This window comes from Hippocampus comes, unplaced genomic scaffold, assembly GCF_001891065.2.
Source record: "Hippocampus comes isolate QL1 unplaced genomic scaffold, H_comes_QL1_v1.1 scaffold57, whole genome shotgun sequence".
NCBI classification, from domain to species: domain Eukaryota; kingdom Metazoa; phylum Chordata; class Actinopteri; order Syngnathiformes; family Syngnathidae; genus Hippocampus; species Hippocampus comes.
In genome coordinates this window covers 3,017,947-3,036,732 of record NW_017805039.1, presented here as the reverse complement: position 1 = coordinate 3,036,732, position 18,786 = coordinate 3,017,947, and the positions used below count along the sequence as shown (strand labels likewise).

Here is an 18,786-nt window from a genome sequence, read left to right as displayed (position 1 = left end):
CCTGTTTTTTTTTTTTTGAATTTTTTTTTTTTTTTTTTTTTAATAAAGGTGCTTTTGTTATTTTTTTTTTGTGATAAAAAATATTTAAAAGTCATGGTAGTTGTTTTAGTTGTTTTTATGCAGCTTTAAAGTGATCAATTAAACTTTGGACAGTATATTAAGAATGTTTTCTTTCCGTTTTGATGCTGAAATAATTTGCATTTGTCTGGTTGAAACTAAAAAGTAAAAATGATCATACTGTGCATAAAATCATTATTATAAAAGAAGGAACTGAAATTGCATACCTGAAATTGCATGCCTTTTTTCAACTTCAAGCAAAATTCTAAACAGATTTGAAAAGAAATTCCAAATTAATCTCTTTAAAAAAATACCATTCCATTAACTTAACATTTGATCTGATGTAAAATTAATAAAACTATTTAAATCACATTCTACATAAAATTACAATTAATATTCATGTTCAAGTTCCGATAAATTGAAAGCAATCAATACAAATACACAAAAAAAAAAAAAAATCCAAATAAAACCAGGTTTGCAAAATGTCAATTAGACTTTTAAAAGCAAGAGACTCTTGTGAAAAGATTGCTATTCTTGATATATTTCTCAGTTGATTGACATAACTGTATCTGAAATCACTTAATGTAGAATGTACGGCTGTTAATACATAAATGGTGCATTCTGTGACATCGTTGTGGTCCTGCTCTTCCATTAAAATATTAATACACACTCACCGGCCACTTCATTATCCACATCAGCGCACTTGAACGGCGCTTAATACAAGAGCAGCATGAAATATTCTGCCGTTCCACAGCTGATAATGCTTACCGCAGTCCATACGGGCTACTTTCAAGGAAGAGAAAACACACCAGGCCTGTCATTCCATGACAGACAGATCCCGCTTTACTTTGGTGTTCACTCAAACAATCAACTAAAAGGTTCAAACAAAGAGACAAGATGACATCCGAGCACTCGATCATACTAAACAGCAGCCAGAGAGCCACTCTCGTCTACTTTTGTCTTCCCTCCCGGCGCTCTCCGTGGTGCTGAACAGCCTTCGCATTACACAGAATAGCCGTGGCCGTCATTCTGTTTAACACAAGTTGCCAAATCACAGAATTGTTGCCGCACAAGAGTGTGGCCAATGAATTCCACCTCGCACACAAGCAGTGTGAATATTACAACTCGTCCCCGCTGCAGCCCCGGCCCACATCATAGTGCATTTCCAGGTAGACAGCATAGAAAGCTGGAGGTGTTTCTTGAAGTTAAATCTCTCACTGTTGCAAAGGAGAACAAAGTGAGTGGCTTTGCATCATTTGACACGTCTGTGATGCACAAAATGATGCATTCTAATGTTTAAAAAAAAAGACAGGGGGCCTGATGACACTCCGCATAGACACGCTCACTGAACACAACATTAGGGACCCCTTCACAATCGACAAGAGCTGTATGAACAAATACAGTCTGTGGCAGCACTATCGGGGGCAAGGAACTGCTTTGTTACGAATGAAAATTGGGCATTTAGCAGTGTCAATACACAATGAGTCAAAACAATCCTGTCATTTCTCTCAATAATGGAACATTATGATTAAATATATTTTTTTAATTCTATAATATTGTAAACGGTAATAGTAAAAATATAAAAGTTGAAATATTCACAAAGATTAAATTTTAGGGTTGATGTAAATTTATTCTAATAAAAATAACAATAACCATAATAATAAATGCACTAGGAGGGAGTAGAAATGGGATTTCTCTCTCGATAATAATGGAAAATTATAATAAAATGTAATGTAAAAACATTGAAAATAACATCAATATTATATTTTAAACTGATATTTTTTAAATAACTGAAAACGCTGAAGTCTTTCAAAATATTGTTCATGTAGTAAAATAATTTTCTGCGGTTTAAGTTGCGAATTTACAATAATTAAAAATAAGTACACTATGAGGCATTAGAATAATGTGATTTTTCTCACTATACTAAAATTATCATTATCATGATCATAAATTATTCCGACATCAACACTGTAATATTTTAAGTACATTAGAAATATAAAAGTGATGTTAAAAAGAGGTTGAAATGGTCTCGCGATGTCCTACAATCATTTGCTGGGACTTCAATTGTAAATTTATGATAAGAAATAATAATAATAATAGTAATAATAATAATAATAATAATAATAATAATAATAATAAAATCAATATGTGTTAGTAGAATTTTGTAATAATAAAAGGTGCATAATGTTGATAAAAATACACATCATAGAGTAAATACAAATAAAGTGAGAGATATTATTCTGATAATGGCAGTAAATTGTACAGACGTCAAGTTTAATTTGATCAGAAGAATTACAAAAAAAAAAATCTCATTGTGTCTGAGCAGATGAAGGAAGCAATGTAAGACGACATGCATGTCAGTTGCACATCAGCCACCGTCTCCGCCGACGATGAATCCATGCGCATCATCTCATACGACAACGTGTACACATGCTGCCGCTCGGGCCTCGGCTGCAAACGCATGGCTGCGTCGTCTTACACAGCTCGGGTCCCGATCAAATTGCCCCTCCTTGCTCGCTTCCTTCCCTCAAGTATTTTCGGAGGGGGAAGGAAAAGTAAAAAAAAAAAAAAAAAAAAAAAAGCAGGCTTCAACCTGAGCGAGACGGGAGCTTCCGTTTTTGGCGAGCATCAAACGAGGCTGTAATTGGCAACGGGGGGTTACTCGTGCTGTGCAGGCATACTGGAAAATGTCAGACGAATGTGTAGACGGCCGACTAACTTTTTGTCTGAGCGCTGTTTGTTTGCTGCTCGTCAAAACATCCCATTGTCCTTGTTATCTGCCGCGCAAGACATTCACTGAATGGATGGCGGTCGTTTTGTGTTTGCGGTGCAAACATCCGTCTTCCTGGTGACTGTGAGCACGGCGGTGACAATATTCCATATCGCTGTGATAAACCCTGGGGGGGGACACCAGGAGTGACTTTTTCATTCCTATGGAAATAGGAGAGTGCCTTGATTTGACATATTTAATCGTGGTTGAATTTTAGTTTTTGTAGGAAGGAACAGTGACCGCAAAAATACATACATACATACATACATACATACATACATAAAATTTAAAAAATTAAAAATAAGTCATGGGCAATAAGCCACGTGCTGCTTCACCGTATACATTATCCGATGAATATGTAGCCGGCTACTGTGTGTGGTACTGCACGGTGGTATCTGTAAGTTTTAGTGACGCAGCGTGAGTTGGGGCCATTGGCGGGTTGTGTAAGGATGTGCTAATGTTTTTGTTTTCTTCCCGTTGTGTCGGTCCAAAACCACTTGAAGCGCCAAATCATCCTACAAATTTTAAAAGCACAGGAAAAGCAAAGTCAATGTCTTTATTTCACATCCAACGATGAATATGAGAGAAAAAGATCATCATTTCAGCTTGCATTCCGAAGTATCAGAGCTGAGGTTAACTTTTATTGCACTGGTGGAGCCAACAATTTTTTTTTCCTTTGGTGAAACAGCACAAAAGTTAGCTCCACCTAAATTTTCCATTGCAACGCAATCAGAATTGAACTGAAACATGCTACTGGCACTGTTTTGTTGGCTTGCTGTGCCCTTTTACATTGACTATTTCACCAATCTAAGTCAATGCTCATTTTCAGATTTGGCATTGAAAGAGTTGTTCCGGGGTAATCTGTAAGTTTTAGTGACGCAGCGTGAGTTGGGGCCATTGGCGGGTTGTGTAAGGATGTGCTAATGTTTTTGTTTTCTTCCCGTTGTGTCGGTCCAAAACCACTTGAAGCGCCAAATCATCCTACAAATTTTAAAAGCACAGGAAGAGCAAAGTCAATGTCTTTATTTCACATCCAACGATGAATATGAGAGAAAAAGATCATCATTTCAGCTTGCATTCCAAAGTATCAGAGCTGAGGTTAAGTTTTATTGCACTGGTGGAGCCAACTATTTTTTTTTCCTTTGGTGAAACAGCACAAAATTAGCTCCACCCAAATTTTCCATTGCAACTCAATCAGAATTGAACTGAAACATGCTACTGACACTCTTTTGTTGGCTTGCTGCACCCTTTTACATTGACTATTTAACCAATCTAAGTCAATGCTCATTTTCAGATTTGGCATTGAAAGAGTTGTTCCGGGGTGAAAAATGAGAAACTATGAATTTGACTCAAAAATAAAAACAGCTCATTTTATCTGTTCTCTCTTCCAATACCTTAAGTCACAGTTTGAACCTCGTTGATTTTATAACAGACGGTTTAGAAAAAGTAAACTGCCTAGATTCCCATGACTAGACAAAACGTGGTGTTCTAATCGCAGGAAGAAGTTGCAATCCAAAGCCCAGCTGCCATTATTATTATTATTAGCCTATTAGAATAATACCGGTTATTCTTAGACAGGGCACACAGCACATGGATGGCATGCAGACAAAAACAAGCTGGCGTTAGCCTGCTCGGAAGACGATGATTAGCAATATTAGCCTAGCCCTCAGTGAGGTTAACACAAACAGGTTGCCGCCAGCGGTCGGGCTCAGTAACGATGAGTGACTCTCAATCTTAATCTTCTGAAAACACTTTTGTGCGTGCATGTGTATGGGTGTACGGGTGTACGTGTGTGTGTGTTGGGTTGTAAGAGAGAGGCAATCTGGAACTGCCTGCTGAGATGTTTGAAGGTCACCGCCGTGTCCCCTGTGAGGGCCAATTATGACGCGTTGTGATGTCCGCATTTGAACCATTTCACCCCAATCGCTGAGGCGGCGTGCGTGCGTGTGAGTAAGCGAGAGATGACTGGCTGTGTCTGCTAATCACAAGCAGAAAAGAGGAGTCCCCACCAGAGCTGGGAAATTTCACGGTAGAGGAGATGTTTAATTTCTGATTTGCATGCAAAATGTAAAACAAAGGCCCTGGCTCTACTGTTTATATGTGAACAAAAATGGCGATGAAATGAAGCTTTAGATAAACACTGATTTCATTAAAAGACAATTTGTGCTTGGTTAGGCATTCATTTCTTTCTTTCCAGTGAATGGCGTATAAAAATGTTGAATGATAAAAGACTCGTTTTGACAAGAAAATGTGACATTGTAAACATTTGTTTTTCTGTCGGCTAGCTAACAGGCTACGTCCTGGTTCGTGGACGGAGTGTGTGTCCTTTGTGAGGCAGAAGACTATTTCATTGACATCATAGTGGCGAAAAAAAATAAAATGAATTCCTCAATCCTAACTCGGAACTGATCGTTACACGCTTAGAATTGGTTGAGCCGGCCGGGTTTTGGTTGTCCGGCTAACCAGTCAGGCTTTACTGGCCTAAACACAATTAAAGGTTCTGACCTGCATTTACAAGCTAAACTTTAATATCAATGACTGAAGTATTTTTCCCCCCAATTGTCTGATTTTAGTACATGATGTGGATGTTAAACATTTTGTCCAATTACAATTCGGCATCTATGTGTTGCCATGTCTTGCTAATTTTTCGAATAAGTAGCGCTGGCTAATGTAACGTCAACTACAATAGCAATGTGACTGTTTCATAAACAGTCCCACTCCTTCAGTATTGAGGTTTCTGTAATTGTGACGTGATAGTGTTGGTATAAAGATGTGGATTAACTTGAAGCCCGACAATGCTGTGAAATAACTAGCCCACTTACACTAACTAGCTAAGCTAATATAAAATATAATCGCTCATGCCATACACCTTTATGTTCGATGTATGTTACAAACACAGCCTTGTAAAAAATATTTAGTAAAAAAATTACTTATTAAAAAAATATTTTAATGCAAAACACACACACACACATTCCCTGTTACAGGTGTTTAAGGACCACAGGAGAAATACAGAAAAAGATTCACAAGTGTCAGCCATGATCACGCTAGCTATGCAGGTGCGAAATCGCAACAAGCGTTGAACAAGCCAGCTAGCTTCCCCTCCTACTTCCTGGCTGGTGTCAAGCGGAGGATTTATCCCCAAATGGTTTTGCACATCCAGTCTGACAAGTATCACATATCACACGTTTCCAATCGGGGGGGGAAGACCAATCTAATGCCATCCTCTAGCGTGGAGCCAGGTATACCCTTCCTGTTTAACCTTTAACCTAGCAATACTTCCTGGGGTTTAGATGCCCTTTTAATAGCTCAAAATGAACACCCCGCCAATGCTGTGAAATACCTAGCCCAATTACACAAACTAGCTAAGCCAATATAAAATACAATCGCTCATGCCACACACCTTTATGTTCGATGTATGTTACAAACACAGCCTTGTAAAAAATATTTAGTAAAAAAATTACTTATTAAAAAAATATTTTAATGCAAAACACACACACACACACGTTCCCTGTTACAGGTGTTTAAGAACCACAGGAGAAATACAGAAAAAGATTCACAAGTGTCAGCCATGATCACGCAAGCTATACAGGTGCGAAATCGCAACAAGTGTTGAACAAGCCAGCTAGCTTCCCTCCTACTTCCTGGCTGGTGTCAAGCGGCGGATTTATCCCCAAATGGTTTTGCACATCCAGTCTGACAAGTATCACATATCACACGTTTTCAATCGGGGGGAGACCAATCTAATGCCATCCTCTAGCGTGGAGCCAGGTATACCCTTCCTGTTTAACCTTTAACCTAGCAATACTTCCTGGGGTTTAGATGCCCTTTTAATAGCTCGCTGACGGGCCAAAGAAGACATAACAACATGACAGCAAGCCAACACTTTGGCTAGCACTACTGAAGCAGTGTGTGTACGTGTCTGTGTGTGTGTGTATATGTGTGTGTGTGTGCGCCTCATGATATACATAGTCCTGCTTGATATATGGCCTCTCCTTGTCTACGGATTAACATACATCAGCGTGGTGCACTAAAGTTGTCCCTAGATGGCCATCAAATCAGGGCTGGTGAATTAAGGATTAGGGCTGAGAAAAGTGTGGCTGTCCAAAGGAGAATAACTCATGAGTCACGCAGCATTCCACACTGGACCACTGAGGCGGGACAAGATAGATGATGGTTAGCTGCTGTCGACCTCAGAGATGATTTAAAAAAAATAAAAATAAATAAATACGAATTACACATAGTCATAAAAGAAATACACGAAAGAAAACAAGAATGCAGACCTCTTCTTTGGTTGAACCTTATTTGTGCTTGTTTTTTAGTTAACTAACTTCATCCTGGTTCACAAAGACTCATGAAAGCCAATCGGACTGAACCATTTCCGATTCCGGGTAACGGGTCCTTTCTGACTCAAACTATAAAAAAAAAAAAAAAAAAAATACGGAATTTCTGAAACTAAAATGACAAATGTAGTTCAGTATTGTGTTTGTCTCTTACCTTGTTAGCAGACCCGGATAGCGTGACTGAAGTGAGAAAACGTGAGGATTACCGTTGGATTTGCTTCTCGTCAGAACTAGAAAACAATACTTGTCGCCTTTGAAATCATTCAAGAATTTCTTGGGACTTTTGGACCGCCGAGAATGTATACCGCCCTTCGAGTATTGTTGGAGGGCCCTCGGATTTTTATTGGCTAAATTTAACGCTGATAGACTGCTGACACCTTTATTGCTGTGGTGGTCGGCGGCAAAGAAGACAGGCGTGCGAGGCTGTGGTAGAAAGTGGTCACGCTTTGCACTGCTTGGACACTTGCCCCCCGCACACCCCCACCAACCCCTCCACCCACCCATCTAGTGTCAACAACACATGACTGGACACATGCATCTTGACTGGCGACCACAAGAACACGTTAGACTAACACATTCATGTCTATTCATGTCAATGGGACCGGGTCTACTGCCAGACTCTTGGCAATGGACGTTTCCACAAACCATAAATGCATTTCCAAACTACAGTGGTAGCTAGGCATGGGCCGGTATCAGATTATGATTGTATGATAACTGAAGAAAATAATTGCTGTTTCACGGTATGACAGGATTCAAATTACCCTGACTATAATCTGTAATCAGCAAGAAGATGCTGTCTCAAGACGAAGCACTCGTGAAAAATCGGTATGTCGTGTGGGCTAACCCACATGCTAACTGCTCAAGTCGATTTGAAATCGGCAGGGCATGTCCACACCAAAACTGATCACTACTTCCACTAAATGCTAATCACAATAGAAGAGCTCATGATGTCATGCTGCAACTTTGCCCTTAACTCATTCAGTACCAGCCAATTCTGGACCAAGTCTGAAAAGACGTTTAAAAACTCTCGTGCTGTCTGGAAATGTCCCTGCTTTTTGGCATACTGTAGTTAAGAAGAAGCTTGCTATCCAGAATGCGAGAATCCCAGCATTTTATTTTTGATGACTGGGTTTGTGCTGGGCCGACGAAAGCCGAGGTTAGTGAGAGCGACAGCTGATGGCGGGGCGTGAGCTCTGCAAAACACAGCTGGTGTGTTACTCGGCACGCGCACGCGCACACACACACACACACACACACACACACACACACACACACACACACGCTCACACACTCACACACACACACACACACACACACACACACACACACACACACAAATACAAATTATAAATAATGATACAAAAATCTAAGGCTGGGTACAGAGCATAAAGAACACCCCAGCGTCATGGCCTATCTGTAGCAACATTTGAATGAAGTCTAGGCAACATCTCCTCACAGGAATTCAGGATGAAATCAAACTAAATGTAGAACACAATTCGAACTAGAGCATGAATATCACGAGCCACGCCTCTCAATGAGGCGAATCAAGTCTCAAGACAAACAAACAAAATGGCTCTGTTTTGCAAAGAAAAAAAAACATTTTGAAGCTGTCAATTATGAAACTAACAGTGAGACAAAAACAATTTCAGAATATCTTTTCAATAGAGCAGATTCATTTTTTTCCCGACAAAATGCTACGACAGGCTGCTGGCAAAAAGCAATATTCTCGGAGGATTCTCGGGATATGTCCCATCACAAGAGCCGAGTGGGCCCATCAGTGTGGGTAATGCAAACAGCACATCAAATTCTCGACCAGACAGGATGAATTTTTAATAGTCCCACTAGACGCTGGCTGGCGCGCCAACAAACAAACATTAGAAAACACACACAATCAAGCAGAAAATCCGCATGCACTCTTGAGTTATTTGCGTGCTTCCTTGCAATCCAGCTTGGATTTACTCAGCATTTGTTAAGGGTTGTAAATGTAAACTGATACCGCTTTGATGGAATTAATGCAGCACTCTAAATTGACTCAGCGACAATGTTTTTTTTTTTTTTAAACTATCTACCAAATGTGGCAATTTAAATCAACACAATTGGATTCTTTTTTTTTTTCCTGGTCACCATCTGCCAGTTGCTCAGGAGAGTTGAGAGGACTCATTCATAACTGCCCCACAAGACATAAAAAAAAAATAATAATAATAATGTTTTAATGCCAGGCTGGTCCACTAGGCTGTTTTAATGAAAGTTAGTTACATATTCCATCACCAAGTAGGGTTGCAATCGAGAGATTTATAATCTCATAATGTTCCGAACTTCTGTTGCCATAGCAGTACCTTCGTATTGAGTGAATAATGGTGGTGGTGCATGTGAACAGCAGATCGGAATAGATGACATCACAGGTAAACAGCTGACCAGAGATCCTCGGGCCGAATGATTGCAATCTGACTGACCAAAAAAAAAAAAAAAAGTCTCCATGTTATCCCGGCTAGTGTTAGCTTTTGCGGTTTTGATATCTAAATGAGAATGAAATTTAAGATTTGTTATTACTAGCATCGTAAAACTGTTTAAATAAAAATGCCACATTGTGGTTTGAGATTATAATCAGGATTCACGTTTAAAGCTAATGAAGTGCAACAGTGAAAATGCAACTGTTTGCGACCGTTTGTGTCTGATTTGTGGCCCATCATGTCATTCACAGGAAGAGAGAGGAAAGGCTACGTAACAGTTGGATGTAAAAAATGTTTGCGACCGTTTGTGTCTGATTTGTGGCCCATCGTGTCATTCACCACAGGAAGCGAGAGGAAAGGCTACGTAAATAATAATAAATCCCCCCAAAACGTGAGCTACATTAGATGACGAAGCTAAATGTCATGAGCGGAAGTTACACAAGAGGGGTGGCAGGTACACTGCAACGTCAACCTTCTCCTTGAGCTGTTTGGACAGAAACAATTGTACGGTTCTGACAGCTGTCGACTCTAAAGTGCACATTAACACGCTCGGTTTGCAACCTTGCGAGGGGGAGGTGAGGGTGGGTGACGTTGAATGTGCTTATTAGTACAGAAGCTGCATCAGCCGCCGCTGACCAAAACACACTAATGTACTCGTTGGACGTATGCTGCGTCGCGTTCAAATACACTCTCGAGTTTCATGTAGGCGGGTTGTCCTCAATAGGGCAACATAATCATCAATTAATAACCCTTACACTTTATGGCAGCTTCCCAGCCAGCCGAGGAATAAACAATACATCAGAGATGAAGGGCTGATATTAAACCCAGGTATGTGGGAAGAAAGTTATATGTGGGCTTAAGCAGTAAAATCCCCGTGTCCTTGGCTGAACTACAAGCCGGGCAGAATTAGAAGTCGGGAGATGTGATCAAAAGCCCTGGTGCGGGTCTTTTGGAATAATTTGGACCCAATGTCTTGAACTTCGCGGATGCCAGTGAAAATAATGTCGTAATCAATGACGGACGTGAGCGGGGCATGAAACACACTGTAGGGAAGGGTTTGGAAATTTGCCCTACTGCTGGCTTTGAAACTGGACCTGTGTGATACCAAGGACAAGAAATGAGACATAAACAAGGCAGATGTCAGCAGAAATGCTGGAGGGACAAATTGTGGATACTGAATGGAGGGGAAAAAAATTGCTTCAATTTTCTAAACAGTCTAAAAAAGTTGTTCTTATTACTGAGAACAGTGTGTGTGCAAAGTGTGGCAAAGCTGTGTGGTGGGGGCCTAAAAAAAGAAAGTGCGTTCACAGAATGAAATGAATTGCAAGGGGAGGCAAGAATGACCCCTGAGGGTCTCCAGATGTCAATTTTGGTAGACAGAAAACAGGCTTTTCATTCTTAAAAAAATGTTGGTTGATGGTGTCTACGGGCAAAATGCTTAAGTGCACCTCTGTGCTGCAAAAAAAAAAGTTTGCCGGCAAAAGGAAGGCAAAATGATGCCAGTTATGGGATGTTGAGCTACATCCACGCAATCATCTGTTATAGCAACTGTGCCGGGCTAAATTGTTTCGCGCGATACAACAGAGTTAAGTACATTCAGGCAGAGGTTCTCCCATCCCCAACAGAAATAAAAATCTCCGAATCTGACTAGCAATGTCATGTTTCCACCAGCCTCCCAAACAGACGATGATACCATTCATGTTCGAAAAGCTCCGATGCTCCGCCCTCCCACACGCATCTCCACTAGCAGAGGTATCATGTAAGAACTTCTGGAGGTGGCGTGACGCAGAGTCGATAAACTAGACTATTAGATAACCAAACAGCAGAGAGGAACAAGTAAAAACACACAGAAAACAAATCTTGTGCCTTGGTTGAAAAAAATTGGGAACCACAGTCGCTATGCTAACTGGTGTTTCCGGGAAGAAACTTGACACTTCCTGCATCCACTGATCTCCCTCTCCAATTATCCTCCTTAAAGCCCTGACAGAGACAACAATCACTTCCAAGAATTAGGACACAGCTGCGTGTCAATGGCGACAGGCTCATTTCGCACTGACTTCACTTCCGCCTTCCTCTCGCATTCTCACATCATCCCAGAGAAAGTCTTGCCCCCCCTCCCCCTCCCTCCCCCAGCCAAACGAAGATGCATCCCGTTCTCGACACTTGCGGTTTTAGTCGGCCGCTCCAGTCATCTGAACGCAGATCCTGTTTCCACCTCTCTAATACTCCTAACGAGCCTCTTCCCTCTGCAGCCAAGTGACAAGCCCACCAAAGTCACCCAACGGTATGACGCAGCCTTCCAAAATTAAAAAAAAAAAAAAAGTGGGTGCTGGAACATGGTTTCTTCTTCTTTTGTAAGGGGTCAGAAGCAGATCCACACCAGCAGTCACAAGATGGATTACTAATTATACTTGCGTGGTTTATTTTCATCTGTATCCGTGTGAGACGGTTTTAAGGATGGCTTGGAGTCATTTCTTATGTACAGAACGCTGAGAGAGTTACATTCAAGTTATAGCCTGCATCGCAATGGGGTCCAAATCATCGCTCAGTTCAAATGGGGAGCCCGCTATTGATTCAAGGAATTAAATTTTGCCTTTTGTTTAAAGCTAATGAAGTGCAACAGTGAAAATGCAACTGTTTGCGACCGTTTGTGTCTGATTTGTGGCCCATCGTGTCATTCACCACAGGAAGCGAGAGGAAAGGCTACGTAAATAATAATAAATCCCCCCAAAACGTGAGCTACATTAGATGACGAAGCTAAATGTCATGAGCGGAAGTTACACAAGAGGGGTGGCAGGTACACTGCAACGTCAACCTTCTCCTTGAGCTGTTTGGACAGAAACAATTGTACGGTTCTGACAGCTGTCGACTCTAAAGTGCACATTAACACGCTCGGTTTGCAACCTTGCGAGGGGGAGGTGAGGGTGGGTGACGTTGAATGTGCTTATTAGTACAGAAGCTGCATCAGCCGCCGCTGACCAAAACACACTAATGTACTCGTTGGACGTATGCTGCGTCGCGTTCAAATACACTCTCGAGTTTCATGTAGGCGGGTTGTCCTCAATAGGGCAACATAATCATCAATTAATAACCCTTACACTTTATGGCAGCTTCCCAGCCAGCCGAGGAATAAACAATACATCAGAGATGAAGGGCTGATATTAAACCCAGGTATGTGGGAAGAAAGTTATATGTGGGCTTAAGCAGTAAAATCCCCGTGTCCTTGGCTGAACTACAAGCCGGGCAGAATTAGAAGTCGGGAGATGTGATCAAAAGCCCTGGTGCGGGTCTTTTGGAATAATTTGGACCCAATGTCTTGAACTTCGCGGATGCCAGTGAAAATAATGTCGCAATCAATGACGGACGTGAGCGGGGCATGAAACACACTGTAGGGAAGGGTTTGGAAATTTGCCCTACTGCTGGCTTTGAAAGTGGACCTGTGTGATACCAAGGACAAGAAATGAGACATAAACAAGGCAGATGTCAGCAGAAATGCTGGAGGGACAAATTGTGGATACTGAATGGAGGGGAAAAAAATTGCTTCAATTTTCTAAACAGTCTAAAAAAGTTGTTCTTATTACTGAGAACAGTGTGTGTGCAAAGTGTGGCAAAGCTGTGTGGTGGGGGCCTAAAAAAAGAAAGTGCGTTCACAGAATGAAATGAATTGCAAGGGGAGGCAAGAATGACCCCTGAGGGTCTCCAGATGTCAATTTTGGTAGACAGAAAACAGGCTTTTCATTCTTAAAAAAATGTTGGTTGATGGTGTCTACGGGCAAAATGCTTAAGTGCACCTCTGTGCTGCAAAAAAAAAAGTTTGCCGGCAAAAGGAAGGCAAAATGATGCCAGTTATGGGATGTTGAGCTACATCCACGCAATCATCTGTTATAGCAACTGTGCCGGGCTAAATTGTTTCGCGCGATACAACAGAGTTAAGAACATTCAGGCAGAGGTTCTCCCATCCCCAACAGAAATAAAAAATCTCTGAATCTGACTAGCAATGTCATGTTTCCACCAGCCTCCCAAACAGACGATGATACCATTCATGTTCGAAAAGCTCCGATGCTCCGCCCTCCCACACGCATCTCCACTAGCAGAGGTATCATGTAAGAACTTCTGGAGGTGGCGTGACGCAGAGTCGATAAACTAGACTATTAGATAACCAAACAGCAGAGAGGAACAAGTAAAAACACACAGAAAACAAATCTTGTGCCTTGGTTGAATAAAGATTGGGAACCACTGTCGCTATGCTAACTGGTGTTTCCGGGAAGAAACTTGACACTTCCTGCATCCACTGATCTCCCTCTCCAATTATCCTCCTTAAAGCCCTGACAGAGACAACAATCACTTCCAAGAATTAGGACACAGCTGCGTGTCAATGGCGACAGGCTCATTTCGCACTGACTTCACTTCCGCCTTCCTCTCGCATTCTCACATCATCCCAGAGAAAGTCTTGCCCCCCCTCCCCCTCCCTCCCCCAGCCAAACGAAGATGCATCCCATTCTCGACACTTGCGGTTTTAGTCGGCCGCTCCAGTCATCTGAACGCAGATCCTGTTTCCACCTCTCTAATACTCCTAACGAGCCTCTTCCCTCTGCAGCCAAGTGACAAGCCCACCAAAGTCACCCAACGGTATGACGCAGCCTTCCAAAATTAAAAAAAAAAAAAAAGTGGGTGCTGGAACATGGTTTCTTCTTCTTTTGTAAGGGGTCAGAAGCAGATCCACACCAGCAGTCACAAGATGGATTACTAATTATACTTGCGTGGTTTATTTTCATCTGTATCCGTGTGAGACGGTTTTAAGGATGGCTTGGAGTCATTTCTTATGTACAGAACGCTGAGAGAGTTACATTCAAGTTATAGCCTGCATCGCAATGGGGTCCAAATCATCGCTCAGTTCAAATGGGGAGCCCGCTATTGATTCAAGGAATTAAATTTTGCCTTTTAGATGATGCAACTGGTGCTTGCACGTTTTTCCAGGCAAAATAGATCAAGTGAGCATGAAAGTTGTGGATGCTTGATGATAAATGTGTGCAGGATGTCACGAGGTTAATTATGTTTTCAGATCCGCGGGTTTGTTATTTAGTGGGATTACACCAAAACCGATGAACAGATTTGTACCAAACTTTTGAGGGAGGTTGCAACTTCAGCCCAGAAAGAAACCACTCATCTTTGTACAATGTTTTTGTTTTTGTCAAAGTTTTCTGAGGGTTTTTTTGAATTTCCCAGTAAATAATTAAAAGGCACTGAGTTAAGAATGATCTAATCTGGTTCGGTCAAGACCAAGATTTATTTCAGATTTTACAGAACAAAAATCTAAGACTTCAATGCGTTCGAGCCCAAGTCAAACTGATGACCTTCTAGAAACAGAGGCCAATTTAAAAGAGCTGGAATAAAATCAAGACCGTTGTATGAAAGAACATGACCAAGTCAAAACAAGACCAAGACTGCATCCAAAACCAAAGCCAACACCAGGAATTTAAAGAACCCTGGTTATGTCAAAATGAAGACTTTAAAGTACAGGTAACAAAAGTCAAGCCTCTAAAGGAGCCGAGACCAAGCCTTGAAAGGGTCAAAGACCAAGTCTTTTAGGAACTTTGACGAACTCAAGACTTTAAAAAACCGTCATCCCATCAATACCAAAATATTAAAGAACTTGACCAATATATGATAACATTTGTCATTCTTTGTTCAAGTAGTTGGTTGTATTCATCTCTGTAACGTTAAAGGGTTAGTGCAAGACAGTATATTCGGAGGCAGATATCCAGACTCCGCCGAGTCTGACATGATTTGAAATACAGCAGATTACGAGACCAGACCAAGATCAAGAAATCGAACCTAGAGTACAACAAGCCACTGGGGAGCATCAGAGACCACACACACACACACACACACACACACACACACACACACACACACACACACACACACACACACAATGAAAAAGTGAGTTTAACAACGTGACACGGAAGTCTTGGAGCAAGGGGATATACAGTAACTCGCACTTTCATCTGAACTGGAACACGGCGCCAACACATCAAGGTCAGAGCAGCTCTCTCCCCCCTCCCTCCCTCACTCACCCATCCATCCATCCATCATGACGCTCTTTAAATCACCCTTCTACTTTCACCGAAGACGGACCGACAAGACTTATTTACATCTCAAATATCCACGTCGCTCCCATCAGCAGCCATGATGAAATAAAGCACATTGCAGTCAGGGAGAAGTGTGTGTGTGTGGGGGGGGGGGGGCGCATTTGCACCATACCCCAGCCTCCAACAATACATGTGAGTCAGAATCATGATTCAAATCAATGCAGCCCACTAATACATAAACAGTTCATGGATGGAACAGATAGCTGGGAGCGAGTGAGGAGGATTCTAAACCAAAAGGGTGGGTAAGCTGAGCTGAGTTTTTGCCAAGTGAGGTGGGTTGCACCCTGGACTGTTCGCCAGTCTATCACAAATGTTTCTCGTCCAATAATATTTATTTGGTCCGATCTATCATGTATCGATTTTAGACTGCTGATTAGGTTCTGTTTCTTTGAATAGGGTGCAAAAGTAGTAAAAAAAAAAAAAAAGGATATAACTAGCCAATCGCTGATGCTTCGATCAAGAAGATCTGGAGACTTTTTGGTGAGAGAAGTGGCGCACAACCTGGAGTAGTCACCTATCAATCATTGGGCACCTTGACAAATAAGCACTCACATTCACAGCTTTGGGCAGTTTGGAGTCACAGCACTTGGGAGTCAATCTACCAAAGCACGTAGAGATCAAGCCTGGGTCCTTCGGACTGCAAGGCAAGCCCCGCTAACCACATGGCTCACTGTGCCATCCCATTTCCCCCGAAGTGTAGCACGCACACTGTGGCCCCGTGCCACTTGATTTCCAGCCACCGGAGACATAAACAAGGCAGGCTCTTACCTTGCTTTTAACGTTGCAGTGGCAGCACACGGTCCACAGGTACTTGAGGGTCCTCCACAGCAGGATGATGAAGAGCCCCCCGAAGAAGGTCACCATGGAGGAGGCGAGGAACGCCCACCACATGCGCTGCCCATTATTGTCACAGGGGACCTCGGACGAGAAGGGAATGACGACGTCTTGCATTTTGGAGATGAGGATCGAGGAGTCAGCGGCGGCGGCAGAGGCTTTGGGCGGCGCAGGGTCGCTATTGCTTGTCCTCATAGAGCTGTCGCTGCCATGGGGGACCGTGCCATCCGCCTCGGCTAGCATGGGGGAGCCTTGGAGAGCCTTGGCCGGCGTCCCCAGCCCCACTCATCAGCCATAACGCCCGGGGAACCACGAGAACAAACAATCTCCCTCTTTTCACTCTCTTTCTGGAGCTCCCGTCAATTGTTTAGGGCGACGCGAACACATTAAAAAAGCCCGAAAAAGCAGCTCGACAGCGGCATTTAGCATCCGAATTGGAAGTTTTAACCAATAACAACCAAATGCGAGTCACCGCTCGCCATGGTAGACGACGACGACGGCCTGAAGCCGCCGATGACAGCTACAGTCCGGGGCGGCGCAGTGAGGAACAACCTTCCAAAAAAAAACAAAACAAAAAAAAAACAGCTTAATAATAGAAATTAAAAAGAAGAGGAAGAAATGGCTCCACGGTGGGGATATTTTGCTCTAGCCGTCTTCCATCTGAGCTTCCTCCTCCCGCCACCTCGATGGCACTTTCGCCAGGCGAGTGTCGTCTTACTGTTGCAGGCGTTTGGAGCCCAAATAGCCGCAGAGTACTACATGCTCCGGCGGCCGTCGTCGGTCGAGTAAAGGAGGCTGCGTTTACTCGACCACTGGACTAGTGAGTTTGTGTGCATGCGCGCGTGCGCTAGTGCGCGCGTGACTGGGGGAGAGAGAGAGAGAGGGAGAGAGAGAGAGAGAGAGAGAGAGAGAGAGAGAGAGAGAGAGAGAGAGAGAGAGAGAGAGAGAAGCGTGTGTATGTGTGTGTGTGTGTGTGCGTGTGCGTGTGCGTGTGCGTGTGTGTGTGTGTGTGTGCGTGTGTCCATCCACCGCTGAGCGCCTGTCACGACGACGGAAGAACGCTCCACAAGGGGGCGCTAATGGGATCCAAAACGGAAAGAAAAGGCGATGAAGAATGTAACCTATCCATTATTATTTTTTCCCAGAAAACACGAAATTAATTCTTAAATTAGGAACGTAGTTGATTGTGCAGGTGTACCTATTATTTTGACCTGTGGATCAATTCATTATGTGGGACTTTCATTAAGCATAGTACTTCTATTTCCCCAGTACAGAGTGCTTGTCTTTTCACGCGTGGGGTTTTTCATTAAATAAACAACTAAAGTGTGATGAATGTGCTTTCCGGTCATTACAGCTCACATAATAATCGGCTCAAAAAAAAAAAAAAAAAACAGGTGCAGATTGATGAGGCATGACTGTAGTAAGAACACAAGGTTGCCTGCATCTCTGTAGTCGGGCCTAGCAAAGGATAGGAGGAGAAACAGCTGGCTTCGGGGGGCCCTCAAATAACTGGCAACCCACTGTGGGCAGGTGCACTCGGCCACCTGTGTCGCAGGCTTCCAACAACTTACGAGGTCTCTGTGTTGCATTTATTCAAGCCTCATGGCTTTGTGGACCTTAAGGTGCAACTCATGGGCCAAGTGCGAGCCCCAACTGATTGAGTCATTCATTGAGAATAGTGACCTGATACTTTTGGCCATATTGGTTATCAGCGAACGTCATCTTTGCTGGATTTATTGTCAAAGAAATGCCGATACCGTGATTGAAATAGCGACTGTAACTGAAGCAGTGAACTTGGGTGGGGGCATAAATGAGAGACACTTGCCAACACCTCACTCGTTTACCGTGATTATTTTTCAAGTGTATGACCTTAAAAGTTGTCTGTTGGCAAGAACAAATGTTTTTATGCTGTTTAAGTATAAAATCTTGTTAGATACAACCCGTTTTGTACTGTATAACGTTCTTAAACGTTAGCAAAATTTTAAATGTTAAGTTTGCAAGATTTGAGAATGGTATTTTTAGGAAAAAAAAAAGTTCGTTTAGATTTCATTTTTGGGGAGTAAAATACTAACCAGAATACCTTTTTGTTTCGAATAAAATATTTGAACATGTCATATTGTAAAATACAATGAAACTATTTCAACAAAATGGTCATAACTTTTGAAAATATAATTTCTAGAATT

At 42.4% G+C, this 18,786-nt stretch overlaps 1 protein-coding gene across 42 annotated transcripts in view; it reads right to left on the bottom strand.

Moving 5' to 3' along the window:
- Positions 1–17,448, bottom strand: part of kcnma1a (potassium large conductance calcium-activated channel, subfamily M, alpha member 1a) — a 151,850-nt gene extending 134,402 nt beyond the window's left edge. For 23 of the 42 annotated variants that reach the window (XM_019864067.1, XM_019864064.1, XM_019864068.1 and 20 more), the window contains exon 1: positions 16,538–16,846. In XM_019864067.1, coding sequence (XP_019719626.1) covers positions 16,538–16,846 — 309 coding nt within the window. Of the gene's footprint in view, positions 1–16,537 lie in introns of all 42 variants that reach the window. The other 19 variants (XM_019864066.1, XM_019864079.1, XM_019864075.1 and 16 more) reach the window with 3 other exon arrangements.
- Positions 17,449–18,786: the final 1,338 nt, after the last annotated feature.